At 46.4% G+C, this 16843-nt stretch overlaps 1 protein-coding gene and 2 long non-coding RNA genes across 3 annotated transcripts; 1 reads left to right on the top strand and 2 right to left on the bottom strand.

Moving 5' to 3' along the window:
* Positions 1 to 5759: 5759 nt before the first annotated feature.
* Positions 5760 to 6553, bottom strand: LOC128469782 (protocadherin Fat 1-like). Its single transcript, XM_053451575.1, has 2 exons — positions 6258 to 6553; positions 5760 to 6031 (listed from the first exon to the last, which is right to left on the bottom strand). The coding sequence occupies exons 1-2, from the start codon at positions 6547 to 6549 to the stop codon at positions 5760 to 5762; spliced, it is 564 nt and encodes a 187-aa protein (XP_053307550.1). The 5' UTR covers positions 6550 to 6553.
* A 44-nt stretch (positions 6554 to 6597) lies between these two features.
* LOC128470456 (uncharacterized) lies at positions 6598 to 8960 on the top strand. Its single transcript, XR_008346033.1, has 4 exons — positions 6598 to 7101; positions 7735 to 7907; positions 8198 to 8356; positions 8739 to 8960. It is a non-coding gene; the product is annotated as an uncharacterized LOC128470456 (long non-coding RNA).
* Positions 8961 to 13116: 4156 nt separating this feature from the next.
* Positions 13117 to 14225, bottom strand: LOC128469815 (uncharacterized). Its single transcript, XR_008345997.1, has 4 exons — positions 14057 to 14225; positions 13832 to 13974; positions 13425 to 13597; positions 13117 to 13272 (listed from the first exon to the last, which is right to left on the bottom strand). It is a non-coding gene; the product is annotated as an uncharacterized LOC128469815 (long non-coding RNA).
* Positions 14226 to 16843: the final 2618 nt, after the last annotated feature.

Here is a 16843-nt window from a genome sequence, read left to right as displayed (position 1 = left end):
AGGCAGACATCGTATGCATTACTAACCATATAAAAGTATTTTGGTTCTAATCTCCATGAAAGCTGGATCTACGTGTGTAGCGCGTCTGCATGTTCTTCTTATGTTTTTAGAGGGGGTCCGTATGAGTAAATGTAGAGCAGGTGGGTGGCCGACACCATGTCTTGGTGTGGCGTAACGGTTAGGTGTGTCGCCTAAACTGCGACTGGTTTCTGGTTCGAACCCACTTTGCTCCCGTAGGTAACTGTATAGTGCTTCTATCCCCCTTCGCTTCGTGTCTATTTTATTTCTAATGTTTTTAGAGTCGGGAGATATTAGTATATGTGGAGCCGGTGGGCGCCCATCTCCTGTAATGGAATGGCGTGATGGTTAAGTGAATTGCCTAACGTGTGGTTGGCTGCTGGTTCTCGCCCGCCGGTCTGCTGTGTGATCTTATTCTTAATCTTTTAGAGCGGGTACATCAGAGTATTTGTGGAACTGGCAAACCTCCTGACCCAGTTGAGATTGTGGTCTAGGTGTTTGGTGTGTTACCACCCCCCCCTCGATACAAGTGGATGCAGGTTCTATTCTCCATGTATCCTGTATATAGACTAATGTTATGTTTTCAGAGTCGGTGAATCTGAGTATTTGTATAACAGACAAGGCCCTTTTGCCCCATGGTACTGGTGGCGCATGTCTTATCTGTGTTCATCACCGTGCTCCTGGCCCCTGGTTCTAATCTCTGTGATTCCTATATAATGTATGATTTTATGTTTTTTGGAGTAGGTAAATTTGAGTATATGTGGATGGGACGAGGGTGGCCATCCAGCCGTGTGCGTGGCACGTGTGTTAGGTGTATCGCTCGCCATGCGTGAGGCTCCTGGTTCTAATCCCTGTGCGGCCTGCGTTTAAGGGTGGATGTTTGTAACATTATGTTTTTCCAGTGGGTGAATTTGTGTATTTGTATTAGGGATGAGCAGCTCTTCTCCATCTCGAAGGTGGCGCGTGTGGTGCGTGTATCGCACACTGTGCTGTGAGTTCTGGGTTCGGGTCCCAGGAAGTCCTGCGACTAGAGACATTAAGTTATGTTTTTAGACTCTGTGAATTTGAGTATAAGTATTACGGACGAGCAAATTCAGTCTGCCACAAGGGTGGCGCAGGTGTCAAGTGTACTTACTTACCAAGCGGTTTGGTTTCTGGTTCTAATCCCCGTGAGGCCTGGCGAGTGGTTGCGGTGCGGTATGGTCGGTGCGGTGTGTAAGGCGTATGGGTATGTTCGGTGCGGTGTGTAAGACGTATGAGTATGTTCGGTGGTGTGTGAAAGTGCTGTGCGTATGTGCGGGTCAGGATGATTGGAGGTTAGAGCCAGTCGGTAGTACACAACACCTTTTATGCTTTTTTTCTATAAATGCTAAAAAAAATAATAATAATACTGCAGCGCACGTTTTTTTTTTCAGGGTAAGACCGCTGTACGCACAGAGACATTGTCAGTAGCTGTACCGAGCCACACAGAAGCGAGCTATCAGCGCATCATCTCGTAGGCAACACACCGAACCTTCAAGGGAAACCAGACTGGGACCACAGCATCGAGTACGCAACACACCGAACCTTCAAACCACCACATGGCTGGATGCTCCCCACAGAGCTACAGGGAATCGAACCGGGACCGCAACATATGGCAGGCAGTGCACCTAACCATTACGCCATCGGATGATTGAAGGCTCTTCGTCGCCATGAACATATGACGCCTGCGTGTGATGCACCAATACTTATACCATCTAACATAATGCACACAATCTAAAAGGTGCACTACCTATTGCTTAGTGTGTCTAACTGCTTAGTGTGTAGAATTATGGTTTCGGGGGGGGGGCCAATTTGAGTATTTGTATTACGGACGAGCAGCTTTGTCTGTTGCAAGGGTGGCGCAGCGGCAGTGTTAGTTACATCCCATGCAGGTTGGTCCTGGTTCTAATCCCGTTGCTCCCTGTACGTAAAATTATGTTTTCAGATTGGGCGAATTTGAGTATTTGTATTACGGACGAGCAGATCCATTCGTTGGAAGTGTGGCGCGCAGGTAAGTTGCGTTACTCGCCGTGCGGAAAGTTACAGGTTCCAATCTCATTAGAGCATCTGTCTCGGTGTATGTTATGTTTTGTGAGTATAAGTATTTTTTAGGGATGAGCTCATTCGGGTTATAACACATACATGCTGCAGCCACGGGGTGACACTCAGCGAGCCGTTATAACACATACATGCTGCAGCCACGGGGTGACACTCAGTGAGCCGTCAATGTCAAAGTTGAGGGACCTAATAGTAAGAGTCAACGAGCACCCAACGTCGACTGGCTCCTTTAGTAAAGTTTCCGAGAGAGCGCAAGGGTCCCTTCTGCCTGCCTGTGTTAAACATAGAAAGTGACGGCAGATAAGAAGCATTCGGCCCATCCGGTCTGCCCAACCTCTGAATCCTTTCCTTAGTATCTGGCCTTATCCTATATCTAGCTTAGCCCTATGCCTATCCCATGCTTGCTTAAATGTCTTCACTGTATTAACATCTACCACTTCTGCTGTAAGGTGATTGCATGCATCCACTACCCTTTCTGTAAAGTAGTATTTCCTGATGGGCCCATTGAAGTATGGTGAATAGTACACGATGGCGGGATGCTCATGCTATTGAAACAGCACAAAATATATAAGTAGAGAAGCATGTTTCCTTGTATAACATTTTGGATGATTTATAATTTACAATACAAGGCAGAAACTCTTCCTGCTACCAACGCCTCGTTATACAACCCAGCACCCTGCTTGCTTTTTCCAACGCTTTACGGCATTGTCTGCTTACCTTTAATCATCAGTAATTATTACTCTAAATCCCTCTCGTCTGCTGTCACTGGCAGAACGGCATTCCCAATGCTATAGTTTGCCTCACTATTTCTACATCCCAAGCGCATTCGTCCATAATAGATAAACTCAAATTCACCTACTCTGAAGACTTAGATATACGCGCAGCCGCTATAATAATATATATTTACCAGGAATAGAATCACCATTACGCCACAAGACAACTAGACTTTTTGCTGTTTTGCCACGAGACAGCTATATGCATGTATTTTACTATATTTTGTACTATTTACCTCTCCATGGACATAAGATGGCTGCCTGCTCCTGACTCACACCTGCACCTCATTTCCTCAATCAATCAAAAGTCTATTTAACCCGGGCGTTTCTCCAGTCTTCTAGCCAGAACTTTGTGTTTCTTGGTGCTGCGTGTTGGTCCTGTGGAGCGGATTCTCTGGTCTTGAGCTTGGAGAAGGACCGGCAAAGGTTTGTGAATTCTGTGATTTTGAAATGAATGCAGCCCTCTAGATCTACCCTCCAGAAGCAGAGATCGTTTCTTTCAGTCACAGAGTGTCTCGCATGGTCGGGGTGTGCATAGTTTGTTGTGGAGTTTATTTGCGTGTTTGTTAATACTGTGAAAGTAATTTCTTTGTTTTACACAAGTTTTTCAGTAGTTTGGTTACACTTAAATGGTTAACTTCATACTTTTAGATGCTTTTTCGCAGTATACAGGAGCTCCCGTGGGCCATAATCCTGTTAGAAGCGGTTTTCTATATATATCTTTTATTTGAAATAATGTGTTTGAAAATGCAGGGTTTACCCCCTATGAACACAAGCGGGCCCTCCTCACCTGTGTTTTAAGTCAAATTATGTTACATACGGCTTATGCCCTGTCTAGCCATTGTACAGCGCTACTAAATATGATGGCGCTATATAAAACAAATATTGGGGTGGAACTCACCACGTGCAGCAAAAATGGCCTCATGAGGTTTTGGGCTGGTCTCCATATTTTGTTTTAATCGCCGGCCCCTGACAATGTTTTACTACAAACTGAGGACAAAGAGCCGAATAATCGTTTTACTGAGTTTATTTCAAACGTTAAAGGTGAAAACAGAAGAGGGAGCTGGGGCTTTGGCACAGGTGAATGCATGCCGGCGGTAAGGCATGAACGGGGGGGGGTCACGTGGGTGGGCCGAGTGAGCCCCGTAATGTTAAAATGAAATAAATCCTGTATCCTTATTGGGCCCTCGTAAGGAAATGGAATCCCAGTCCCGGGTGGAGCTCGTTAAATGGAGTCGTTAAAGCTTTGATAGGGGTGCGGTGATTAGAAGTTAATTGGAGTCACGGGGGGGGGTATAAAGGGTAACTAGAGAACTAATGCAAGCTTCTTGTCCCGGCTCTAGGTTTGCAGACCTGTTTGCTGCTGTTCCGGACATCTTCAGACTCGGCGGACTTGGTCCCAAGGTGAGCGAGGGGATACCACGGGTTAGACTGTAAGCTCTTTGGTCCGGTTTCTCTCCTTTATTTCTGCAGCTTCTCCTGGATCAAACCATTGTTGCTTCGGCTGCACAATCCTCAATGTTATCACCGCAAGTCTCTGCCAAAAACATAGGATGTCTCTCCCGATCATCGCTCTTTCACTGCAGATCCTCGGCGGCCGTGTAAGAGTAGAGTTTAGAGAGAGTCACAAACTTTGGCCCCCACTGTCTCATCTCCTCCTCTTACTCCACGTCCCCCTCGGCTCCGGATGATGCCAGCGTGCTGAGGCTGCCCGCCGGGGAGCCGTCTCCTTCCACGTGATAGACCTTTAAGCTGTCGCATGAAAGCGCTTGCTGGATGTAGGCTTCCCTACTCTGTCCGGAGTCAGAGCTACTACTGCAGAAAATGGAAAATCCCCCCCCCATAAATGTATTTTGAGTGTGATTTGGGTAATTAAAACATTCCATCTCGTTACACAAGGCCTTTATCTCTTTAACTTTTCAGCTGTGTATGAAGCGGCTTAAGGCGTATAGAGTACGGATTGTATCAGAATTCCAGGATCAGCAGCAGCTGGTGAGTGGACCAAAGTCTTAAACTTGCTACAAACTACATATAAAAAACATAACATTGTATCCCACAAACGCTTTACTCATGTGGTCTTCGTTGTAATGGAAGATGTTTTTTCTGGTGTCCTCAAGGTCCTGGCTATGCCCAGATCCGTGATAAACTCTTTGGTTTATGGTCTTACTCCTCTTGCAGCGAGACCACAACAGAATTCCGGCGATCAGCGCTGCGAATGGAGACACAAGAATTATCCTCTTGACGCATGCAAGGTACTGAATATTTTTTATATTTTAATGCTTTTTCATGATCCATCATGAATAACAGGGTTGCTACCAATCTTAACTTGCCCTGATCCACCCTTGGTAGGACTTCCAGCGCTGTATAAACCAATGCCCTTGGGTTAATGAATGACCGATCCGGTGAGCGCCCCCCCTCCCGGGTTACATGGGAGGTAATGAGGGAGACTGTGTTAAATTTACCTATGATCGTCAGGAGGCAAATCAAGATGATATAAGGATTGCTGATCCAGAGTCCGGGGCTGAAGACGTGACATCCGCTCCCGACGTACCCCTCTGCGCAGAGGTGGGTGAATTGGGCTGGCGAGCGTGGCACGTGCCGTGTTTGCAGGGGTGGCTGGCACATACCGTGTAGACGCAGTGAGCCTCTGTGCTGTTCTCTGTAAGCAGGTATCCGGGGGGGCACCTGTTGAGTTACAGGGAGAGAAGGGGTTAAATCTACCATAACAGCGGAAGATCAGATACATTTTAAGCCAGTAAAACGAAATCATGTAAAGTGTTTCAAAATGTTTTTCTCTTTCATACAGGACAAAGATTCTCATTATCCCTCGACACACGGGAGTGGTGCTTTAACAATCGAGTGGAGTGAATGCGGTGTATGGAGTGCAGCTTAACTGGGAATGCTTAGAAAGCACAAGGTAATTTCCCAAAGCTCTAATGTCTTCTGAAGTCTTGTGACCCCAGCACGCGTTGTTTGATACCTGCATTCATGGTTCATCCATAGATCAATGCAGACAAAGCGGCGGCTGCAGGGGCTGCTGCTACAGACGTCTGAGACGCAGCCTTCGGTCGCTCCTTCCCGGCTTATAACTGACACCGGCGAGGCCGTCGTGTTCTCCATGGGCAGGCGGCAGCCGTTCAGTCTCGCGTTCTTTATGCATCCTGATTACACAGAAGGAATTGGAGATCAGCGCATGATGGGACAGTGAGAATTCAGCATCGTATGGTGTATTCCAGGTAATGACGGGCAGGGAGAGTCTTTATACCCCATGGATTTACAGACGGCTTCTAATCTTACATTCACTAGAATTGCTTTCAGTTTTATTGAAGCCCATTGTTGTGAAAGCGTAAACGCTTATCTTATTATCGGTAACTATTGTTTTTTTACCTTGATAACCCGACTGGTTGATGCTTCCCAGAATCGCGCCTCTTGGATCGACTTTAATTTCTTTGTAGGTCCCGTGAGCTGCTGTTATCTCTCTGTGCTCCCCTCCTCCATTAAAGCGAAGCGTGAACTCGTTCTGCATCCTTTCCAAGCCAACGTCATTCCACTCTCCAGTGTCTATTTTATGGTCGGGAAGTGTGACTGTGTTGGGACCATCACCGAGATTGTAGCAGACTGTTAGAAGCCCATGCCTCACCTCGACAAAACAAACGGTGCTGTTAGATCCCTGGGTCATGCTGAACCATTGCTATGATCTACAGGCTGAAATACAATGACCCTAAAGCTGTCCCATCTACCGGCTGCTCTGAATCGGGAGCTTCAGATGTGGACGCGACTCTACCCAACGTGCAGCATGGCGCGTGTCAAGGTATGGACTTCATACTGTTTGGTACCTGCAGGTGGATGGATTCGCTCCGGTCCTTAGAAGACAAACGCAGGATGATGCTGTCGGCGTTGCGTGTTCTTAACGTTGCCTGAAAATGTGTCCGCTGCGGATGGAGAATGAGGGAGCAGGTACCGGATGTGGCCTCCAGGATGGAAGAAGTTTGTGGACATCTGCAAAAGGATGAGTATATAATGTGGATTACGCTATTCACTATGATACAGAAATGATCGCCCAGCAGAGCACCAGGCGGTGGCAGAGCGTTCAGATGTGATGTATGAAGAGTCCTTTCTGGCAGAGCTTTGGCCACAAACATTCGAATGGATTCCTTGATGATCGCACCTCGACTCCCCATTTTCCAATCTACACTATACTCTGCGCATTCACAAAGATGTCCCGGTTCAGGTGAGTCTCTTTAATATAACATAAATATTGGCATGAAAAATAGCACTTCTTCTAACTGGCTTAATATAAAACACACTTTATAGTGGGAGACATTCTGATATCAGCAAGGTGGTGGAACCATTCATTCAGGTTTGGGTCTCCTTTAATGTTGTAGAGTTATTACCCCTGAGCGCATTGGTGTAAGCCAAGCCTGTACCTTTTCTGCAGTCCTGGTGAGCGGGTGGGCAATCACAGCTGGGGGTCCAGGGGTCACTGATGCAAGGAAAGTCGCAGGGTACAGGTGATGAGCAAGCTGTACCCTTCCTCGCACAGCCTGGGGAGCTATTAATGGCCTCCAGTGGGGCTGCTAGATCATACACCTGTGTTAAAGGAAACACACAGTGCATCAGGAAAATTATTAGATATCATTCTGCAGGTCAGCACAAAGTAGCTCAGATAACTTGGTGGAAAGCTTTGATATGGACCTACCTGTTACGTTCTCACGGTTCAGTTACCCTTTGTTACCCTTAGAATGTCTATTGACCCGGCTCCTCACACAGTTTGGCTGCATATCTGCGAGTTGTATGTTAGTGAATATTGGTAATAATACACATTACTAATCAAAGAACTTTCTAATGTATTTGTGTCTTATAGGAATCATTACCAACCTCTGTCCTACATGATACCAGCCGGGACTATCCTGCTAACCCATCTGGTCATACCGCATCCCTCTGCTCAGAGACCCCCAAAGTACCGAAGCTGATCCAGTTTACCGGATCCATCCGCAGCTCCCACGTCCACTACAGAGCAGCCGTCTGCAGTAAGAGGTAAGCGATGCTCTGCGTGATAGAAAGTCATTACCTGCTTATTAAGAACGACGTTGCGGAGACTGCCATTAAAGGGTTTGTGTGGAAGGAGATTGTGGGAACGAGTAGATGACTGCTTAACGCCTCCGAGCTGCAGAACGGTATCCGGCTCCCAAAACCTGCAGAGAATGGCATGCATATCAGACACGGGTCACAGTAACACGTGGTGTGGGGCTTTACTACTGCAGATAATAAACATGCATAAAAACTGTCATGACTCTTCAACACTTCCTTTCTTTTCATCCACATAGACTGCAAACCCAGTGGAGCAGCCGCTAGGCATTAATCCCAGTTTATTGTCTTTGACTTCAGTAAAGTCAGCCCTGATCTCCAGCCCCAGCCGTCCGTGTGCTCCATACCTTCTGTCCTGCATGATGACTCCGTGGACTTCACAACTCATTCGATCCTCTGTAAGTAGCTTTCCTCCGATCCCCTCTGTCTCATTTATCAAAACCGTGCGGCAGCGATCCAGAGTCAGGCTGACTCCTTGCACCGAAGTAAATGAAGTCAGTAATTCATCTTCCCTGGCTGCCCAACGTTGACATTTCCTTTAAGTAAATGTGACTGTGTGCGACTCGAATCGTTGTGTATTTGGTGTGACTTGTCTTGGTTATATGTTCCATGTAGAGTTAGCTGAGGGTCAGTTAGTTGCGTATAATGCAGCTCTGTGTCTGCTCTTAAAGATTCGTCTTCATTCTACTTCTGTGAGTAAAGGAGAATATTTAAGCTTTCCTGTGACTGCATTAATTACATGTCTGGCTCACGATGTGATTAACTTACTTTATCTTTTAGGCGCAGGTCTATCTGATGCTGTTCTGTCTGTAACGTTCTCCTGCTCTCGAAAGCCGAGCCTCAGCGTGGTCAGGTCTTGTCTGAAGATGAGAAGGAGCCGGCCGCTCGTAATCTCTTTGGGAATGGAAATAAAACCACATTAACAGCAGTGCAGCTGGACCCGGTGCAGACTAAGAATGTAATTAAATTGTGATTATTGTCAATGTAGATTTACTATTACTCTCGCTTTATGTTACTCGTGACTTCATAATTGTATTTATAACGCTATGCCTTGTAATTTGTAACTCATTGCACTGTACTTGTGATTCTTTGCATTGATTTTTAACTCATTGTATTTGTTACTCCTTGCCTTGTGACTTGTAATTCATTGCACTGTACTTGTTACTTTTTGCCTTGTTACTTTTTGCCTTGTTACTTTTTGCCTTGTTACTTTTTGCCTTGTTACTTTTTGCCTTGTTACTTTTTGCCTTGTTACTTTTTCTTTACTTGTTACTCTCTGCATTGTACTTGTGATTTGATTCTCTGTATTGTACAGTGTAGACATTCAATAAAAGTGGTTTAGTTCTTGAGTTCTTCTCAGTTTGAATCAATTAAAGTACAAAAAGAAACATACACCATTATCTTCCTCCTAAAGAAACATAAAATGATGCACTGGGGGTATATAATTACTTAATAACCCTACATAAGTATAAAATATAAGGGAGAAAAGGTGCTCTGCCTCTGCTCTCTAGTTGATGCTGCTCCTCCACGCTACACCCGTTCCTGATACTCACCAACTGCGATGAAGTTCTTACTGTCTCTTGACGCTCTGCTGTGTAGTAATAACCAATCTGTGCTGTCGCTCACGAACTCCAGCGATAGATGGCGGTCCGAGCAGTGGCCGATAGGATGAAAACATGCATAGCCGTTACCTCTGAGTCTGCTGGGAGCGTGGCCCAAGGAACCAAGTCAAACAGTGGCACCTAGAAAGACAAATGGAAATATTTTAGTGTCAAAGAAGTTGGTGATGTAAGGGATAAGTCACACAGGAACATGGTCCAGAGAATCTGCCTACCTGTAACCAGTGAGAGTCGACGTGCAAGTCCCACCATTCAGGCAAGGGTTTTGGGGCAGAGAATAACAATTCTGGTAAAAGTGTTTCTGTACCGGACATCTGCAGGACACGTTTCCAACTTGGGGAATTGAAACTATAGATGCGCTACCTCCATCCATGAGAGGTGGGGATCTGCTGACTGCGCTATGGATTGTGCACCCGCCATCCTGCAAACAGCCCATCCGTGAACAGAAATCAATGAATACTTGGGAATTCCTTTCCTTCAGCACTGATCGGATCTGTCATTGAGAAGAATGCAAAAAAAACTCGGTTAAGACGGCACCAAAAACTTATCTAGACCCCATCCCAGTTCTGTGGCCATTAGGCACCCCAGGACCAGCTCCCTCCCACAACAAATGCAGATAAAGATGATTAAAACGCATCGCTCTTAGATCTTTACTTTTGTTATAAAGTAATAAACCCCCGGCTGTACCCTCAGAGATTCAAAATCAAGGGAATTATTTCCACAAAACTCTGAAAGACAAACCGGATACATCTAGATATCACGAGACTGATAAATATTCTGCGTTTTGTAATATCATTAATTTTAAGAGACAGCCGACGTTATTCTTACTCAGTAATAACGCCATAAACACTCTGTCCATACCTTCTCTCTCTGGGCTGTCAATAAGCTCCGTAAGATCTCGGGTTTGTGGCAGGAGGCAGCTCCGCATACTGAAAATGTCACGTCGGTCGCGTTATCCTCTGCGTTCACCACACTGAAGATGTGGATATGGCTGGGATGGGCAGCTGCCATGTCTGCCAGGACGGCCTGGAGCTGGTCACGTCTGCTGACTCCAAACTCATCCTTCTCTATGAATTCCTCTGCTGTAATGCCTAAAATGCGGGTTAAAAAGTTGTGGCTGAGAAGCAGAGATAGTAACGTATTTACCCAGAGAGGAGCAGGGAAGGGAATTGGGGTCACGCACTGAGTAGGACAGGGGTCACTTAATGCCAAGAGAGTTTCTGTCCCACCATTTCCTTCCATCCCTATGCAGGGATACTACATCATTTTAATGTCTTTATGGTACAATGTACAGGAGTCCAGGGAAATGGTTACATATATATGTAGCTATGGTGACCTGTACATCACTTCTTTATCTAGTGCAAACTCTATGATGGTCAAACCAGGCAGTCTTCTCATCAAATGTCCCAGCGGAGTCCTACAAGAATCTACCTGAGACCCCTCCGCACGACTTATTACTTACTTGTGAGTCTCAGAGACACCGAGCTGCGGAAGGCGTCACTTCCAATCTCTTGTACATAAATTTTGATAGTAGAGAAGGTATCTGACCACCCGGCTGTTTTAAACAAGAAAAAATGGTAAGACATTCATAAGTACGTACGCATCAGCGCCCATCTGTATTTTTAATCATTTGTCCTACATTCTGCTGTCAGGAACTGTACAATATACGATCAGCATGCCCTGCCGGAGAATTAACTCGGACTAATTTCCAATACGTCCCTCCTGTTTAGCTCAGTTAACCGCGGAATGAAAATAACTGACAGCCATTAACGTTGGCTAAAGATCATTCGTTCACTGTTCACTTTCTGCTCACTTTCACTTGGCGGCGTTTGCCAGGATGGATTTTCGGATGTAAACTCATTGTGCAGATTTAAAGCGATCTAATAAATATCAACTCTTATATTTTACATGTCATTAGCCTACTTAAAAAATGTAAAAAAAAAAAAAAAACATAAGAGTGTGCATGCGTGTCTGTCCTTGGCAAGGAGATTAATTATTTTTTTCCTTTGTTTCGATCTCTCATATGCTTAAATTATTCATTCATTTTATGTACAAATCTAAAATTCATATTTATAAATCTACATAAATGATCACATCGGCAAAGAGGCCATCTCCTTCTTCATCTGTGACAAGAACCACAAACCTCCAGAGAGCGTGTTCCTCGCGATCCAGAGGCTTTTGGGCAAATATTCCTCCTGTCCTTTCATTTATGGTAAAAACATTACCTGCTCCGCTTCCATGCAGAGAATACTTCATGGTTCCTTGTTCTCGGTCATCTGGGTCTACAGCAGAAACCTTTACATACGTCAAAGAGTAAACACAGTAGTATTGTTATTATTGGCCAAGAACATTTGAAGAATACCCCTAACCCCCTTGTTCTGAGAGTTATAAGGAAGATGAAGTCAAACAAATTCTGGAAACATGTTCAAAGTACAAGAGACAAGTGGTGTAGACAGGGATACCTGCAGTACCAAAACCGGTAAGTGTGACAGTTCTTCCATTATGTGACCTTGGTACTCGTTCTGCGAGAAAACCGGAGCCTCATCATTTTTGTTTAACACGTTGATCATAACCGTGGTATAATCTTCCCAATTCCCGTCCGACGCCAGCACAGTGAGTTCATAGACCGGCACCTCCTCGTAATTCAGTGGCTGGAAAATGAAGACAGCGCCGGTTTCTGGGTCTACATCCAGGGCTCCCCCGTTATTCCCAGCTGTGATCTGATAGCGGATCTTTGCATTCATCCCTGTAACATAAACAAACATTCCGAGAGCTTCTTCCAAACCAAACAGCTTCCCTTTAAACGGAATGACTTGTATGTCGAGTCAAATGAATGATCCGCATTACTGATAAGCACAGGAATGAGATATTACTAGTTACTGATAATTCCTTTGCTCACCAAACTTCCGTAACATGGACTTTATGTAGATTAGCAATTTCTTCTTGGTACAAAAAATCAGTTTATTACCATTCTTTACTCTTTTGAGAACTAGGGGTGGAAACCCCTGGTCTAGGGGTATCAGTTGAACTATCCTTGGTCACATTCCTAGACCCAGTTGAACTATCCTTGGTCACATTCCTACATTTATAACTCTTTGGGGGCAGAGCTCTGTAACTCTCTTACAACTCGGTCACACTTATTTCACCTTCTTCTGGATCAGTGGCACTGACAAGGGCAGCAATGGATCCCACGTCCTGGTCTTCCTGCACGTTAACGTGGTAAACGCGCTGAGCGAAGGCCGGCTGGTTATCATTAACATCGCTGATGAAAACGCGCACGTACGCCGAGTCTGCAGAGACGAGAGGCAGGAGATTAAAATACTTCACAGAGGCACTTCTGTCAGCCGCAATTCCTTAAACTGTCCGCCCGCATGTTAAATGAAAACTAATATGCAGACAATCCGCGGACAGACCCTGCGACTGGCAATTCCTGCTATAACACGTGAAGAACATTTTCTCATAAGCTTTTGAGCCCGTCTCTCCATGCAATGTTTAAAGGGCTTTAAGGTATAGGAGGCGGTGGCACCTGTGTCCGGATGGATGCTGAATGCAGGAAGAGAGCCCTCGCGATGAACGATCCCGTACTTCACTTGACCGTTGACGCCAACGTCTGCGTCTTTCGCCTCCACCTGCAGCACAAACGTTCCTGGGGGCTGCTTCGCCAGGACTACGGCGTGGTGACGGTACTGGGCACACTGGAAATAACGTTAAATCCACACATTTCTTTTAGGATCTGGCTACACCTTGGAGCCAAGGACAGTTCTAACACGGCTTTAGTTCATTGGCGTTCAGTAAGGGATTATTCTCCTAAGCGGTTTTCTGGAGTTTGACTTAATGTATGAGGTACCTGATGGAAGACAGGCTTGTTCTGGTTGACGTCATCGACTCTCACGACGACCGTAGTCGTGCTGGTGAGGCTGTGAGGACCCCCCGAAGCGTTGTCATCTGTGGCGGTCACATACAGAACATACTCGGCTCCATGATGCTTTGGAAGCAGGTTAGAACCAAGACGGATTATTCCTGTTAAATGGTTTGAGGATAAATCAGTCCCATTGTTACAAATCCTTAACCCAGGTTAAGTGATACCCCCTACTCAACTACTTAGGAATGTCAAGTTATAGTTACTGTGACGGAATTCTGGGGAGGAACTCGATTTTATCTGAATTTTCTTCTTAAGGTACCAGAATATGCAAGAAATCGTCCGGTATCTGTAAAAAGCATCGGTGGTATTTTACAAAAGAGAGCTCTACGTACCTTTCTCGGAGTCAATAATAAAGTTTCCTTCTCTATTTCCTTCCAAAATGTTGTAAGTCACATGATCTCCATCTGGATCAAAGCCATGTACGGTGGCAACCAGGGTGTTGGGAGCCGCTTCCTCCGATACAAACGTTCTGTATCTGTAAAACAGTCCCCAGAGTACAAAATCAAGTCCCTCCGCAGAGAAACGCTGCCATAGAACCATTCAGTGCTACCTCCTACCCCGAGGCTCGTCCAACACCAAACCTATAGGTCTTCTGAGCCGAAAACTCATCCCAGTCCGGCCGGCCCCAGCAAACCACTTGTGAGACGTTATAGAATACAGTCTATGCAGTCGCCTTTCATTTATGGATCGTGTTGGGACAAACTCTCGAGCCTTCATTGGGAGAGACCCGATGAACCACAATGTATTACAAAGCATTAGGTTATAGGAGTGAAGCTGATACGCCGGCTGTAATATTTTACACCATGAAAAAAAAAAAGACCGAAAGGTGACCTTTTCCCCGGCAGAGACGTTATAGACGTTCTATGCCCGGCTTTAAAACGTAAAGCGCTCTCGTCTCCAAAGAATCGCGGGAATTACAGACATGTCATCGATGATAATAGGTTAAAAAAGAAAAAAAAATGGCATGACTTTATGATAAATGAATTTGTGCAAGCGGAAGAAATATGAAATGAGAAAACCCTGAATGAGAAAAAAAGGGTAACCAGCGGCCATTACGCCGAGACGCCTGCTCTGTCCGGATCACACGGCTGCAATTCCAAGGAGACCGGAGAGGAGATTATTGGGGAATACCTCGTTTCTCCAATACGCAGGACCCTCACTCACGAGTTTCTCCAATAAGCCGGACCCTCACTCACGAGTTTCTCCAATAAGCCGGACCCTCACTCACGAGTTTCTCCAATAAGCCGGACCCTCACTCACGAGTTTCTCCAATAAGCCAGACTGTGGGAACTCCTTAAATCCAGACAGTTTCTTATGATGTTGTTCGGATCACAGAATATCGTGGAGTTCTGCTTTGAGGTCCCTGCATTGCCCCTAAATCAGATTCACAGAGCTTACAGAGAGAGAGTGCATGGCAATACATATCCGTGGGCTCTGATCACCGCAGGTTATAACAGGGATCGCTCCATAGACTCCCACAGATTTCTCTATTAATTGTTTAAAAGCAGAACACACAGCAAGATTTTACATGTGGGGCAGTCACCATGGAGACCAGTAGGGTGTTAAATGTAGTGCAGTCACCATGGAGACCAGTGTGATGTTTGCCATGTAGCACTTTGTCCCAGAGTTCCGAATGGACCCCTTACCGGTGCCGTCCAGCACTCTGAAGAGACAGCAGTGTTTGGCAGCGGACTCTCTGTCCAGGGTCCTGAAGAGGGTCACGGCGCCAGTCTCCCAGTTCACCCCAACAGCACAGTCCCCGGGGGACACCGGCTGGAATGAGGAGACATTGAGTTCTCCAGGTTCCAGGGCGCTCACAGCAGAGCCCAGGGCGGCGTCTTCTGCTATGGAGATGGCATAGAACGCCTGGGGCACGGGGGATGCCCTCTTCCGCCTGAAGAAGCCCGGAGAAGCCTCCTCTTTACTGGGCACCGAAAACGCCTTGGCCCTGGGGCAAATCCGCAGCTGTAGGGGTGGGGGGGCGGAACGGGGGCTGGCCGTGGTCCCGGGCATACACAGTCAGGTTAAGGGGCTTCTGACCTTCAGAAGGGACCCCACCAGGACCACCTGGCCGGTCTTCGGGACAATGAAGAAGAAGTAGTCGTTGATGGGCTCGGCAAAGTACACCAGCTTGGCGTTGGTCCCTTGATCCGGATCGTGGGCAGAGACTCCGGGGGGCATTATCATTCTCATCCAACACGTGCACGGTGAGCACGGCCAGCTCGCTGACGGTATGCCCCGGAGAGGAGCACCGCTGGAAGCACAGCCCCCAGCCTGAACACATTCCTGGGAGTTCTCCTCCCTGTCCAGCACCTGGGTGGTCTTCAGAGACAGCTGGGCATACCTGTGGTGGAAATAGACCTCAAACAGAGACCCCCTGTCCCCGAGCAGCTCCAGATGCAGCTGGCGACCTGTTACCCCGGAGCACCAAGGCTGGGGGCTGATCCTGTTCAGGGGGATTTTTAACCCATTCACTTTAGTCCCTATGGGCCAGTTCTCCTGCACCGACCCAGAGAAGACACGTCTTCTGAGTTTAGGTCCTTCATCGGTCCAGGTGGCCAGAGACACCAGAGCCCACCTGGAAAGGAAGATGCAGAGCAGGCAGCCCCTGAGCCGGGTCCTTATCACCCCGAGCAGGCTAGGAAAAAGGGATTCAATGGAAACGAGAAGATACAATGTATCAAAACCCAGCAACATCTGCGATCCTCCTGGAGCTGACGGCAGCTTGATGCAGAAAGCCAGAGATTTGGTCAAGTTGGAGGCGTTTAGGGCACCCCCTATGGGTGGAGAAGGAGACCTTCAGCCCGCTCTATGTGTGTGTGGCAGAGACATCAAGGGGTCTGCTAGGATGTGATGGGAAGGGAGAGGAGGGGAGGGGGGGCATTTCAGTTACCAAAACAAGCCTTTGATATACTAAGCGATGCGTGAGACGGGGCACAAAGAACGCTCAGAATTACCGTATATTTACGTGTATCAGTGATATTATCTGATATTATTGCACATCCTCAAACCAGAAAGTCATAAAAAATTTGAGGGGGAGTCCTAAAAAAACACCCATCGAAAAAAATATATATATTTTTCTGCCCGTAGGCATAAAAAAGTGAATTTGAGACGTTTTGTTCTGTTCTAGAAGGTATTTCAAATGTTACGCGTCGGGTTTTTTCCTTAAGACCATTTTTTCCCCCCAGTAACATTTTTATTCTTTAAGTGACCTTTGGAAACATTAGCAGATATTTCTACGCAGAAACCTACTGGACCAAAGGAATCCTAATGGATCAAAGGAAAGATCTGGAGGCCGGCTGTCAGTGTGAGAGATTCCGAGGAAGAGTGACATAGCGCATCTG

This window comes from Spea bombifrons, chromosome 12, assembly GCF_027358695.1.
Source record: "Spea bombifrons isolate aSpeBom1 chromosome 12, aSpeBom1.2.pri, whole genome shotgun sequence".
Lineage (NCBI taxonomy): Eukaryota > Metazoa > Chordata > Amphibia > Anura > Pelobatidae > Spea > Spea bombifrons.
Note: the sequence above shows the minus strand (reverse complement) of the source record. Positions and strands in the feature narration are given on the sequence as shown.

What these genes read in the sequence shown, in the direction of transcription:
- LOC128469782 (XM_053451575.1), bottom strand. Translation starts at nt 6,549, where the DNA reads ATGACCCAGGGATCTAACAGCACCGTTTGTTTTGTCGAGGTGAGGCAT. An exon ending in CAACCAGTCGGGTTATCAAG is followed by an intron (nt 6,032 to 6,257) that starts GTAAAAAAACAA and finishes CTGTGTAATCAG; the next exon opens with GATGCATAAAGAACGCGAGA.